Source organism: Hyla sarda, chromosome 1 (genome assembly GCF_029499605.1).
Source record: "Hyla sarda isolate aHylSar1 chromosome 1, aHylSar1.hap1, whole genome shotgun sequence".
Taxonomy (NCBI): Eukaryota; Metazoa; Chordata; class Amphibia; order Anura; family Hylidae; genus Hyla; species Hyla sarda.
The window spans coordinates 266,884,094-266,899,199 of record NC_079189.1 but is presented as its reverse complement, the minus strand read 5'-3'; the positions used below and the strand labels follow the sequence as shown (position 1 = coordinate 266,899,199).

General features: G+C 41.7%; 1 protein-coding gene across 3 annotated transcripts in view; it reads right to left on the bottom strand.

Annotated features, from left to right (window-relative positions):
* The window catches only part of KDM4B (lysine demethylase 4B), a 279,650-nt gene that overhangs the window by 215,618 nt on the left and 48,926 nt on the right, over positions 1–15,106 (bottom strand). For all 3 annotated transcript variants that reach the window (XM_056571899.1, XM_056571914.1, XM_056571906.1), the window contains 3 exons: positions 5,138–5,313; positions 4,120–4,234; positions 3,769–3,962 (listed from right to left, as the gene is read on the bottom strand). In XM_056571899.1, the coding sequence (XP_056427874.1) occupies positions 3,769–3,962; positions 4,120–4,234; positions 5,138–5,313 (485 nt within the window). The remainder of the gene's footprint in view (positions 1–3,768; positions 3,963–4,119; positions 4,235–5,137; positions 5,314–15,106) is intronic.

Below are 15,106 nucleotides of genomic sequence, written 5' to 3'. Positions count from 1 at the left end.
ATTTTGAAACTGATCGTAAGGTAAATGGACATGCCAAATAAATTATGAAAACTGCACCCCTCAGCGTATTCAAAATGACATTCAGAAAGGTTAACCCTTTAGGTGTTTCACAGGAATAGCAGCAAAGTGGAGAAACCTCAAAATCTCAATTTCTTACACTAACATGTTCTTGCAGCTCCATTTTTTATTTTTCATTTTTACAAGGCGTATAAGGAAAAAAATGTGTAACACCATTTCTTCTGAGTAAGGTAATACCACATATGTGGATGTAAAGTGCTCTGCAGGTGCACTACAGGGCTAAGAAGAGAAGGAGCGCCATTGGGCTTTTGGAGAATTTGGTTGGAATGGAAGCCAGGGGCCATGTGCAATTTACAAAGCCACCATGGTGTCAGAACAGTGGACCCCTCCCACATGTGACCCCATTTCGGAAACTACACCCCTCACGGAATGTAATAAGGGGTGCAGTGCGCATTTACACCCCACTTGTGTTTGACAGATCTTTGGAACAGTGGGCTGTGCAAATGAAAAATTACATTTTTCATTTTCACGGACCACTGTTCAAAAAAATCTGTCAAACGCCAGTTGGGTGTAAATTCTCACTGCACCCCTTGTTACCTTCCTTGAGGGGCGTAGTTTCCAAAGTGGGGTCACCTGTTGGGGGCTCCACTGACACATGGCCTTCAATGCCAGCCAAATTCTCTCTCAAAAAAACTAATTTTGCTCCTTTTCTTTTGAGCATTGTAGTGTGCCCACAGAGCACTTTACGTCCACATATGGAATATTTTCATACTTAGAAAAAATGGGGTTACTAATTTTGGGGGGCATTTTCACCTATTAAGCCTTGTAGGCAAAAAAATTAGGTGAAAAAAACTAAAAATAATCACATTTTTCATTTACACGTCAAACTAAAAAAGATTTGTCATACACCTGTGGGGTGTTAAGGCTTAATGCACTTATTAAGTTGCTTGAGGGGTGTATTTTCCAAAATGGGGACATACCCTATATAGTAACATAGTTCATAAGGTTGAAAAAAGTCCATCAAGTTCAACTTATATCCCTAATGAGTCCCTACTGAGTTAATGCACAGGAAAGCAAAAACCCTCATACTAGAGGTAAAAAATTCCTTCCCGGCTCCAAATATGGCAGTCAGAATAAATCCCTGGATCAACGTTCTGTCCCTATAAATCTAGTATACATAACCAGCAATGTTCTTACTCTCCAAAAATGCATAAAGACCCCCTTTGAACTCTTTTACTGAGTTCACCATTACCACCTCCTCCGGGAGAGAATTCCACAGTATCACTGCTCTTACAGTAAAGAACCCCAGTCTGTGCTGGTGTAGAAACCTTCTTTCCTCTAGACGTAGAGGATGCCCGCTTGTTATAGATCATGGGAGAGATCTCTGTACTGTCCCCTGATATATTTATACATAGTTATTAGGTCTCCCCTAAGCCTTCTTTTTTTTTAAACTAAATAACCCTAATTCTGATAATCTTTCTGGGTACTGTAGTCCTCCCATTCCCCGTATTACACCGGTTGCCAGTCTGTGAACCCTCTCCAGCTCTACTATATCTTTCTTGTACACTGGTGCCCAGTACTGTACACAGTATTCCATGTGTGGTCTGACTAGTGATTTGTACAGCGGTAGAACTATTTCTTGTCGTGGGCATCTATGCCCCTATTGATGCACCCCATGATTTTATTTGCATTGGTAGCAGCTGCCCAACACTGGTCACTACAGCTAAATTTACTGTTAACTAAAACTCCCAAGTCCTTTTCCAAGTGTGCTCCCATTTAATACATAATCCCAGCCAGGATTTTTCTTCCCCATGTGCATTACCTTACATTTATCAGTGTTGAACCTTATCTGCCACTTCCCAGCCCAAGCCGCCAACCTATCCAGATCCATATGTAACAGTGCCCTGTCCTCTATTGGGTTTACCGCTTTACAGAGTTTAGTATCATCTGCAAAGATTGCTACTTTACTATTCAACCCCTCTACAAGGTCATTAATAAATATATTAAATAGAACAGGACCCAAGCCTGACCCCTGTGTTACCCCACTGGTAACAGTCACCCCATCAGAATAAGTACCATTAATAACCACCTTCTGTTTCCTATCACTGAGCCAGTTACTTACCCACTTACACACATTCTCCACCAGCCCAATCCTTCTCATTTTATGCACCAACCATTTATGTGGCACCGTATCAAATGCTTTGGAAAAATCCAGACATGCGACATCCAGCAATTCCCCTTGGTCCAGTCTGGAGGTCACCTCCTCATAAAAGCTGATCAGGTTAGTTTGACAGGATCGATCCCTCATAAAGCCATGCTGATATGGTATCATACATTTATTTTTATCAATATACTCCAAAATAGCATCTCTTAGAAAACCCTCAAACAATTTACATACAACAGAGGTTAAACTAACAGGCCTATAATTTCCAGGGTCACCTTTTGTCTCCTTTTTAAATATTGGCACCACATTTGCCATGTGCCAGTCCTGGGGAACAGTCCCTGAATATTATAAATAGGGGTCTGTCTGTCTAATACAGTACTTAATTCCTTTAGAACACGGGGGTGTATGCCATCTGGACCTGGCGATTTGTCTATTTTGATTTTTTGTAGGTGGCACTGTACTTCTTCCCGGGTTGCACTAAACTGTTGCCTTGAAATATGACGGGGTTCTGGAATGAGAGAGCGCCATGCGCATTTGAGGCCTAAATTAGGGATTTGCATAGGGACGGACACGGATGCAAGTAATTTGCCTCCGCCACCAAAAATACCCTATGGCAGTGTTTCCCTAACAGGGTGCCTCCAGCACCTCCAGGATCTGTTTTGGGAACAGTGCAGTGCAAGACGTTGTTCCTTTTTATTTGGGGGGGGGGGGGGGGGGGGGGCAGCAACTGTGTAGGGGTGTGTTTATATGTAGTGTAGTGTAGTGTTTTTAGAGTACATTCACATGGGCGGGTGTTTACAGCTAGTTTCCCGCTGGGAGTTTGAGCTGCAGTGGAAAATTTGACGCAGCTGTTGCAAAACTACAACTTCCAGCATGCACAGACAGACCATGCATGCTGGGAGATGTAGTTATGCAATAGCTGGAGACAAACTGGTTGGGAAACAGTTAGGCAACAAACCCTGTCCCAGTGTTTAGCAACCAGTGAGCCCTCAGCTGTTGCAAAACGACTACTACCACCATGCCCTTTGGCTAAGCATGCTGGGAATTGTACTAATGCAACAGCAGGAGGCACACAGGCCTCACCTCCAGCTGCTGCCGAACTGGATCCCGCCGTTGCTGATGCAACTGCTGCCTCCGGACCCCACCGCCTCCAATCACTGCCGGCAAGTTGACCCCTGTCCCCGATCACTCGCCTAGCAGGACCAGTGATTGGTCAGCCGGTCTCGGCATAAAGGGTGATTGGTGTGGTCCCCTTATTTTCTGGGTCACTGGGAGACCCAATTAGCCCAGAAAAGCAGTGATCCGCCAATTGTCACGGGATGCCTGCTGAATGATTGCAGCAAGCATTCCGCTCTGTCCACCACCCGGTTACCGGGTCCTTAAGTCCCAGGACACAAGGGTGTAATCGCATGCCCTTTGTCCTGGAGGGGTAAAGAAGTATGGACAATACAGGCAAAAAAAATGATACCGCTTGATAGCAGTACCTTTAACTTACTTGGTACAGTGTGTACACCTGAAGCTTTAAAGAGCAGAAAAAGTTGATTTAAGTGCGGTCATGTATAGAAAAAATTTATTTTGGCTCCTACCAGGACTTGGGTTCTCCAAAGTGCAGATAGTTAATGCTGTACAGATCCATGTCCTCTGTATGCCATGCAAATGTTGTCTTCCACATTCCAAAGTAGAGGTATGGAGTATTAACACCTTCTATGATGATTCCACTTTCATGTTCCACCATATCTAGCAGTGTTTTTAAGCCTGCTATGTTCCATAGCTTGATATCCTGCAAATATAGGAGACTATGTTAAAGTGAAGAGTAAATCACTAAAAGATGTAAAGTAAAAGATGAACACAAAGGCCAACACCAAAAGAACTGTATGAAAACTGCAGCAGATAAAGTGGGAGATTTGAATTAATAAAACAAAAGGAAGGTGTCTCACATTGTCATAGAGGGAACCACTAATGTCTGCTCCATATATTGGAGACATGAAGGTTAGATTCTTCCAATATTTACGCTCTAAATCATCAAAGTCTTGATGGCGAGGAGTGCAATACCTAGAGAAGATAAAGAACAAATTAAATACATGCAATAACTGTAAAGAAGATTAATCCTGATGACAAATGGGGTCTTACAAACTCAAAGATCTTATTTATTATTATAGTTTATGAAATCTAAATATTTTTGTAAATATATTTATCTAACTTGTAGCGTTTCCCAAATATCTGCTCTGATCTGAAGCAAGGGTCTGACAAGTAACAGTGCTGGCTGGTTGAGACTGCAGGAGCGTGCAGGCTACTGGGTGGGGCACCCTCCTGGACAGCTCTCTATATATTTGTGTCCATGGGGACTTAACTATGAAATGCACAGTGCGTGTGTGTGTGTGTGCGTGCGTGCATGTGCGTGTGTGTATGTGTGTATGTGTGTAGGTGTGTAGGTGTGTGCGCGCGCGCCAGGGAATCAAATCACAGCTAGCCGTGTCTCCGCTGGACCGCCCACACAAAGAAGAATTTGGAAGAGAGCTAAGCCTTCTACAAGACTGAGCAGGTAAAAGGGGAGTTGGGAAATACCCCTTTAAAGGAATACTCTGGTGCAGTAAAACTTATCCGCTATGCAAGGTATAAGGGATAAATTTCAGATAGCAGGGGTCCGACTGGGACATGGCACCCTGGCTCATCAGGAAGGGAGTGTGTCGACACCCACGTGGAGCCGCTGCCCAAATGTCTCCTCCATGCATCTCTATGGGAGAGCCGGAGATACTTAAATCCTGTATCTCTAGCTCTTCGATAGAGATACAAAGAGGTGGCATGTCATGGTTGCTTCATGTAAGGGTCGACACGCTCCGATACTAGGGAGAGCTGGAGTGACGCGCAAGAGATCGCAGGGGGGGGTTGGACGACTGTGATAGGGGATACGTTTTACTGCACCACAGTACTTCCTTAATACACAACTATGCTTACTTGTCACTGTTCGCCAACTTGCGATATTCTCCCACAGTCATAGGTTTCTTCTGGATGTTATACTGAGTAAAGAGGCCCGACTGACCAGTTACCACTTGCTGAATTGGAGCAGGAATCACCATTTCATCCAAATCATTGTAAGTCCGTCTTGGGCGCCACTCTTTGGGGGGGATAATCTGCAAAGATGAAGTCCAAAAATATACAGTATAAAAATATTATTTATATTCTCATTGACTGTTGCAGGCAACAATGAGGCTCTGTTTTAATCTTTCTTCTTCATGCTTGGCATATACAATAAAAGTATGGTGCCAAGTATGTCACACAGTTGTCTCTCTTACTCACTATTAAAAGCAGCATGCAAATACAAATTTTTAACACCTTAAGAAGGAAGGTAATATGGGTACGCCCTTGTGTCCTGGTTCTTAAGGACCAGGGGTGTACCTGTACCTGTCCTGTTACCAATGTTTAAAGTGTGCTCACAGGCTGAGCATGCTTCAAACCCAGTGGGCAGGCTGGAGCAGTGGAGCACCGATAACACTGCTCAATGCTGAGCCAAAGCTCAGCATTGAACAGTGTATGCAATCCAAAGATTGCATGGTATTGCCCATATGGGCGCTAAAAAAAAAAAAGAAATAAAAAAAAGAAATAAATAAGAGTAAAAATTTTTTTAAAGGTAATTAATGTGAATAAGCCCCTCCCCTAATAAAAGTTTGAATTACTGCCCTTTTACAATTTTTTTTATTTAATAATGTACTCAAAAATAAACATGTGATATCTCCGCATGCGTAAATGTCCGAACTATTAAAATATAAGGTTAGTTAAATCCAGGGCTGTGGAGTCGGTAGATAAATGTTTGGACTCCATTTTTTTGTACTTCCAACTCCGACTCCTCTGTATTAATATGCGAATGTATTTTATACATTCCTTGAAGCAAAGAAAGGCAACATACATGTCATTACCACAGGACTGTTGGCTGGGAAGCCAACAGTCTACTGTATTGAACAGTTTGTGTGCTGATCTGCTGCTGAAAATAGGGCAGTGGGAGGATCCAGGAAGGGGCATTTATTATAAAACATGATCTCCCTTGTAGAATCCCAGTCATGTTTAAAGGGGTACTCAGCCCCTAGACATCTTATCCCCTATCCAAAGGATAGGGGATAAGATGTCAGATTGCCGGGATCCCGCTGCTGGGGACCCCCAGGATCGCCGCTGCGGCACCGCGCTTTCATTACTACACAGAGCGAGTTCGCACTGTGCGTAATGATGGGCGATACAGGGGACGGAGCAGCGTGATGCCATGGCTCCGCCCCTCGTGACATCACGGCCCGCCCCCTCAATACAATAGACAATAGACTTGTATTGAGGGGGCGGGGCCATGACGTAAAGATGCTCCAGCGCCTGAATAACGCGTCATTACGCACAGAGCGAACTCGCTCTGTGCAGTAATGAGAGCGTGGTGCCGCAGCGGCGATCCAGGGGGTCCCCAGCAGCGGGACCCCGGCGATCTGACATCTTATCCCCTATCCAAAAGGATAGGGGCGGAGTAACCCTTTAAGCTAACAATCGAGTTTACAAGTTTTTATAGCCTTTTTCCAATGGTTTACATCTTCAGTCTAGAACTATTGACCCTCCATTCCCTTCACTTATGTAAGTGCCTCTAGTCCTGCAAAAAACATTTACTTAATCCCTTATCAGTGAGAGGCTAGGTTACCCATGGGTTCCCTGTAACAGCAGAAAACAACACTATGGAAAGTATAAGTATTGCCGCTCCTAATTGTGCGTTGCATGCCATATAGTGAAGCACATGAAAAGCATGCTTCTTCATGGTCACTTAACGTGTTCGTTTTGTTTTGAGGTTACGTGAGGCACTGCATGCATTGGTCTTTATTCTTACAGTAGAGAAGTCATTAATTATAACTTTTTGTGAATTGGGACATTTAAACTTGCTTTTTTAAATTTATTTTTATTCCAATCTAAATTTAGTAGGAGTCGGTGCATTGTTCACCGACTCCAGGTACCCAAAATTTCCTCCGACCCCTCGACTCCCGACTCCACAACCGTTTGTTAAATCGCACGGTCGATGTCGTACACGTAAGAAAAAAACGAGTCCAGAATTGTGCATTTTGGTCACTTCATATCATATAAAAAAATGTATAACATGGGATCAAAAAGTCCCATCAAAACAAAAAACTAGTACCGATTAAAAACTACAGACCACGGCGCAAAAAAAATTTGCCCTCATATAGCCCTCTATGCGGAAAAATGTAAAAAAGTTATAGGGGTCAGAAGATGACAATTTTAAACATACAAATTTTGCTGCATGCAGCAACAATTTTTTTTTTAACCCCTAGAGTACCGGTTCATTTTTCTATTTTGCACTTTCGTTTTTTCCTCTGCCCCTTCTAAAAATCATAACACTTTCAATTTTACACCTACAGACCCATATGAGGGCTTGTTTTTTGTGCCACCAATTTTACTTAATTTCACCATAAAATCTATGGCAAAATCAGAAAAAAATTTTTTTTTTGTAAATTTTAGTGGCTTCTACAAAGGGCACTTTTCGGTAAGAATGACACCATATGTTTATTCTGTCGGTTCATACAATTAAAATATGATACCAAACTTATATAGGTTTAATTCTGTTTTACTTTTGTTAAAAAAAAAAAAAAATTTTTGCAGGAAAATTAGTATGTTTAAAAAAGTCATCTTCTGACCCCTATAACATTTATTTTTCCTTATACGGGGATGTATGAGGGCTCAATTTTTGTGCCGTGGTCTGTATATATTTTTTTTTTTATCGGTACCATTTTAGTTTTGATGGGACTTTTTGATCGCTTTTTATAAAAAAATAAAAAATAAAAAACAATGTTCAGGGTATACAAAGTGACCTAAAATACGCAATTTTGGAATTTTGTATTTTTTATGTATACGCCATTGATCGAGTGGTTTAATGTAAAATTTTTATACTTTGGACATTTTGGCACACGGCAATACCACGTTTATTTTTATTATGTTATTTTCATATGGAATTTGGGAAAAAGGGGGATGATTCAAACTTTTAATATGGAAGGGGTTAATTGGTGTTTTTTTAAACAGTTATTCAACTTTTTTTCTACACTTTATTGGTCATCTTAGGGGACTTTTAGGAGGAACCATTAGATTCCTCATACTGATCAATGTAGTTCCATAGAACTACATTGGAGATCAAAATTTGACAACAACACGCAATTTCCTAAATGTCAAGGTCATAATGTAGTCCTGTGAGAATATATTCTAACTAGCTTTTGCCCGCGGCTTCGCTCACGTAAAATTTGGGGTAACATAGATCTACTTTTTACGATCCTATAGTAATGAGGCTGCTCTGGGTAAAGTCTACGGGCATCCAAACAACCAGAATTCTTTCAACTTTGATTGCCGCCTCTAAAGAGCTAATGCCCGGCACTAGCCACGGGTCCTGGATGCTGATAGCAGCCAGGGCCGTGCAGGTATGATGAAAGCTCAGCTGCTGAACTCTCTTCATAACCCACCCGTGCCGCAGCGCCACATATAAACTGAATCATGTTTTCTTTAAATTTTAGTGTTGTCAGGAATAACCTCATAGAGTCAATGCCTTTTTTCTGGGGTATCCTGGTATACAGACTCTCTACGTCTATCGATGCGAGAGAGAAATTGTTCTGCCATGGGAGGGTCTCTAATGTGGTTAGGAACTTGTCCGTATCCTTCAGATAAGATGGTATATTATTTAATGTAGCTCTTAATTTCCAATCTAGGAATTTGGATAGTGGTTCAGTGGCACTCCCTATAGGGCGGCCTGGGGGCTGTACGAGGCTCTTGTGCGTTTTGGGGATAAAAGTACTACACTGGTTTGGTGGGGTTGCTAGGCAGTAGTTTTTCAGCTTCTTTTTGTTGTATTGTTCCCCTGCTAACATTAGTGGGATCAGTGGTTAATTTAGTGTATGTTTCTTCCATATTCAATTGTCGCATGCATTCTTGTATGTAGAATTCCCTTGTCATAATGAACACATTGTTGCCTTTATCAGATCTTTTTATTACAAGATCCTTACGTTTTTGGAGATCATGGAGTGCTTTTATTTCTTGTGGTTCAAGATTTCTAGGGGCCTCGGGATACACCAATGCGGTCAGGTCTTTTAAAACTTGTTGTTGGAATATATAAATACTTGAACCTGGAGTAATTTGTGGGCAGAATGATGATTTTATCCCTCCTGTAAAATAGGGAACCGCTTGGTTAATTATTGTTTCTTCGTTTTCGGTTAGGCTTAGTAATAATCTGACATTTTCTTGGTCCACATTACCAAAGATTATATCCGCACAGAATCCGAGGGGACCTATTCGGGAGGAACATGTGTTTTCTTGTGCGGTGTTCACATCCTGCGGTTTATTAAAAAAAACATTTTAAGGTTGTTTTTACGAAATGTTTTTATACAGATCAATCTCAAAGTCAGTTAAATAAAATTTTTAAGGAAGACAGTAGTTTAAACCTTTCGACAGAAGAGAAATGGTGCTTTCACTAACTTTTTTATTTGTAAGGTTTATTAATTGTAGTATGATGTCTTTTGGTTTTTCCAGCTGACTTTCTTTCTGGCGACATTGTGTGGTGGTCCTTGAGGTGCGTCTTCTAAAGAGATGAGCTCTGAGATGTTACTAGGCTCCTGTGAATGAGAAGTAGCGTTTTCATGCGGTTTTTGAGTTGAGTTTTGGAGTCTTCTGCTCTGCTTGAGTCGGAGTCTGATGTCCAGTAATCCTTTGATTTTTTTTCCTTCCTTGGTATTTTCGTCTTTGGTAGTGTTTTTTTTATTTTTATTATTTTTCCATGTGAATACTCGGTCATTATTGTAACCTTGTTTGTCTCGGATGTATTTGTCTTTTTTTTTTCTTTTAGTTCAGATTGAGCAATAACAGATTTTTCTCTCCAGTTTTTTTATTAAATTACTATATTGTTCTGTTAAACATGTTTTTAATTTGCTTCTCAGTTTAATTAGTTCAATTGTTGTTTTTTCCTATTCTATTTCATTTCTTTTTAATACATGCAGCATCAATTTTGGTGAATGTTCTTGGTGTAATCTTGTGACACTTCTTTGAATACTCGCAGGCCGCGGGGAACTCGAATTGCTGTATGATTTTAGTGAATGTATCGAACAAAATAATTTTCTTTCTTTATCCGTTAAATGTGTGACTTTGTATTCTAAATTCTTTGTACTCATAAGTTGTGTGTTTTCTGTAGTGTTACATTGTTCAAAAAAGTGTAACACGTCCTCTCTCCCCATATTCACTGCTGAACTAGGTTGGCTTGCTCCAGCCTCTTGCGTGTATTCTATCTCAATTTAAAATAATGGATTTGTATCTAGACAAGTGTGCTCTGGCTCCTATTAGATGTGTGGTAGACTTTGAATCATTCTCATTTGACTGTTGCACATAAATATATATGTGTGTATATACATTATAGCAAGGGAACATAGTAAATAAAGGAGATGTAAGCATGACTAGGCAGCCACTACATGCGAACGGAACGGGGAGTGTATGGTGAAACTAATATTAGTATATGGATGGGGGATGGCATTGGGCATAAAGAATGGTGGTGTAGATATTAATCCATCACTGGGGGAAGTACGTAAATGTATAGGTGTACACAAAGGTGTGCAGCCAGTGGGTAAATGAATGCATCTTCGGTTAACAAAATTACAGGGTGTTACCAGGTTTATTACAAGGGGCAGCATATATGTCTCCCATTGGAGGGGTGCAGTCAGTAAAATAAAGAATGAATTAATGCAAAAAAAGTATATGAATAAATAGTACAGTAATTAATACAATAATTAGTATAAATATGAGTAACAAATACAGTAATTGCCATCTTAAAAATAGAAGGTAAAAATTGACACAGGTGGTTTAAAACTTTTTGATAAGTTCAGTAATATCTGTACCCCTGTTCATGATATTTAGAGATTCTCTGGTGTCTGGTATTGTGTCAAGGGACTGGCGCAAGGCGAATGTGGTGCCAATCTTCAAAAAGGGCTCTAGGTCTTCCCCAGGAAACTATAGACCGGTAAGTTTAACGTGCATTGTGGGTAAATTGTTTGAAGGACTTATAAGGGATTACATACAGGAATACATAGGGGATAATTGTATTATAAGTGATAGCCAGCATGGGTTTACTAAGGATAGAAGTTGTCAAACCAATCTAATTTGCTTTTATGAAGAGGTGAGTAGAAGCCTTGACAGAGGAATGGCTGTGGATATAGTGTTTCTGGATTTTGCTAAAGCGTTTGATACTGTCCCTCATAGACGTCTGACAGGTAAGTTAAGGTCTTTGGGTTTGGAAATTTTAGTTTGTAACTGGATTGAACACTGGCTCATGGATCGTACCCAGAGAGTGGTGGTCAATGATTCGTACTCTGATTGGTCCCCGGTTATTAGTGGTGTACACCAAGGTTCAGTACTGGGACCGCTGTTGTTTAATTTATTTATCAATGATATAGAGGATGATATTAACAGCTCTGTTTCTATCTTTGCAGATGACACCAAGCTTTGCAGCACGGTACAGTCTATAGAGGATGTGCATAAGTTACAAGATGACTTGGATAGACTAAGTGTCTGGGCATCCACTTGGCAAATGAGGTTCAATGTGGATAAATTTAAAGTTATGCATCTGGGTACTAATAACCTGCATGCGTCGTATGTCTTAGGGGGGATTAAACTGGCAGAGTCACTGGTAGAGAAGGATCTGGGTGTACTTGTAGATCACAGACTACAGAATAGCATGCAATGTCAGGCTGCTGCTTCCAAAGCCGGCAGGATATTGTCATGTATCAAAAGAGGCATGGACTCAAGGGACAGGGACATAATACTCCCCCTTTATAAAGCATTGGTACGGCCTCACCTGTAATATGCTGTTCAGTTTTGGGCACCTGTCCATAAAAGGGACAATGCGGAGTTGGAAAGGGTGCAGAGACGCGCGACTAAACTAATATGGGGCATGGAACATCTTAGCTATGAGGAGCGATTAAAGGAGTTACAATTGTTTAGTCTTGAGAAGAGACGTTTAAGGGGGGATATGATAAACGTATATAAGTATATTAATGGCCCATACAAAAAATATGGAGAAAAACTGTTCCAGGTTAAACCCCCCCCCCCCCCCCCCACAAAGGACAAGGGGGCACTCCCTCCGTCTGGAGAAGAAAAAGTTTAGTCTCAAGGGGCGACACGCCTTCTTTACCGTGAGGACTGTGAATTTATGGAACGGTCTACCTCAGGAACTGGTCACAGCAGGAACAATTAACAGCTTTAAAACAGGATTAGATACATTCATGGAACAAAATAACATTAATGCTTATGAAGAAATATAAAATCCCATCCCTTCCCCAATATCGCCCCACACCCCTACCCCTTAATTCCCTGGTTGAACTTGATGGACATATGTCTTTTTTCGACCGTACTAACTATGTAACTATGATAAAAACCATAAAAAACAATGTAGATACTCCATACTCGCATTTCTGTGCATTGTTTTACTTTGAGCCTTATTGATGATGATTGTTCTTGTTGATGAATATTTTCATTAAACTTCTTTGGGGAAAAAAAAAAAACAATGTAGAGAGAAACGGGATTACAATGAGCATTCAATGAGTTCGTTCAGACCAGCTGGTATCAATGTACGCAGTTTATATAGGGCTGGGCGATATGACCAAATATGTGTATCGCAGTATTTTTGTAACTTATGGTGGTTCCACGGTATATAACGGTATTCCAAAAACGACGCAAGCTCCACTCTGATCCCCTTTGTGAGAGGAAGGTTACTCAGCTAAAGGTGGCCCCGGCATGGGCTGAAAATTCCTACAGCATGAGGAGTATCTAGCGTATCCGCAACAGGTGCACCTGGGTGGATTGTTATGATTTGTTTGCAATTGTTTTCCCGTACCAAATGTCTTTTGGAACTTTGTATACATGCAAGAAATTTCTACTAAAGTTTATAAGGATCAATGAAACTGGTTATGTGGCGTGTTATTTACTGCACATAGGATTAGTTCCCCGATGTGGGGGCAGCACGCTGCAGCTGACAATTCATTCCCGAGGGGGAGGGGCCAAACCGGTATTGCGGTATGGGTTAAAATTCATATCGGGCAGGAAAGAAAATTCAGTATGAACCAGTATACCGCCCAGCCCTAAGTTTATATATCCAGTAGTTCTCAAGTTTCTTAAGAGTGCTGAACCTTTGTGGGTCATTTTTTGGTACACACTCAATGGGGGTGATGGTAATGCAACTGAAGTTCCAATTGTGATGTTCAGTGACATGTTTAGAGACACTGTGCAGCATGAACCCATTGATGTTTTGCTCCTATGTTTATTGATACGTTCTCGTAGACCCCTCATGGTTCTACCAATATATTGTAACCCAAAGGGGAATTTAATGATTTTAAAGAACAGAGCCTAATACTCAAATCCAGATTCAGAGCAAAAAAAACACCCTAAAAACATTGACGCAGTATACAAGAAAGCTTGCACAATTACACAAACCAACTGTTTAACAAAAACTATCAAACCAGAGGCTAACAAAGATTGGTCCTTATAACTACATACACAAAAGAAAACAATCAGATAAGGGACATTCTTACGAAGCACTGGGCGATCCTTTGTAATGACCCCTATTTAAGTGACGTTTTTCCCAAGAAACCATCGGTCACTTTCAGAAGAGGGAAAACCCTACACAGCATAATGGCATAGAGTAGGCCGAGAATCTGCAGTTACAGCCTGAGAATGCTATGTGTAGGGCCGTGCTTTCCCTCAACGCTGCCAAAGCCTTTGTCGAGTGGAATTTTCTTTGGAGTGTTATGAGACGAATGGGATTTGGCCCGGTGTACTTACAGTGGGTTCAACTACTGTATGCTGTCCTCCAACACCACCAAACCCCCCCAGTCCCGGGCTAGAATGCGAGCTATTTGCCTACCTTCACATTCCTTTCCTCTAGAGTGAGGCAAGCTTCAGGGGTGTCCCTGTTCCTCTTTGCTATCGCAATAGAACCCTGGAGGTTATAATTAGATCATCCCCTGATATCAAAGGATTTTGCGCCCTATGCAGACGACATGCTTCTCTTTTTGGGTAATACATCACTCTCTCTAACCCCCTTAATGACCCTTATTGAATCCTTTGGTGGCTACTGTGGCCTTACCATTAACTGTAATAAGTCTGGGCTTCTTCCTCTCGACCCCCTCCCCCCCAGTTGCCAGCACTCGCTAGGGTTGGTCTCCCTGTAGTCTCCAGATTTAAGTACTTATGAGTATATGTCAATCTCAATCTGGTTCCGTTACTAGACCGCAGCTCCCAAAAAGTAGTTACTTGGCGCAAGCTCCCTTTATCTATGGTGGGTAGGTCTAACTTCGTTAAAATGGTCCTTATGCCCCAGTTTCTGTACACTCTCCATAATACCAGTTTGGATTCTTATAAAAAAAAAAAAAAAAAAAAAAAAAAAAACTAACTCCTTAACGACGAAGGACGTATATTTACGTCCTCCACCAGCCCCCGCGATATGCCGTTGGGTCACACGGTGACCCCGCGTCATATCGGGTCGTTCCCGGCAGCCATCAACAGCCGGGACCCACGGCTAATGCAGGACATCACTGATCGCGGTGATGCCCTGCATTAACCCTTTAGACACGGCAATCAAAGCTGACCGCGGCGTCTGAAGCGAGAGTGAAGCAATCCCGGCTGCTCAGTCGGGCTGTTCGGGACCGCCTCGGCGTCCAGAACAGCTTACAGGACACCGGGAGGGACCTTACCTGCCTCCTCAGTGTCCGATCGACTGCTCCGACTGCTCCGTGCCTAAGATCCAGGCATGAGCAGTCATGCGCCAATAACACTGATCACAGGCGTGTTAATACACGCCAGTGATCTGTGTAAAAGATCAGTGTATGTAATGTTATAGGCCCCTATGGGGGCTATAACATTGCAAAAGAAAAA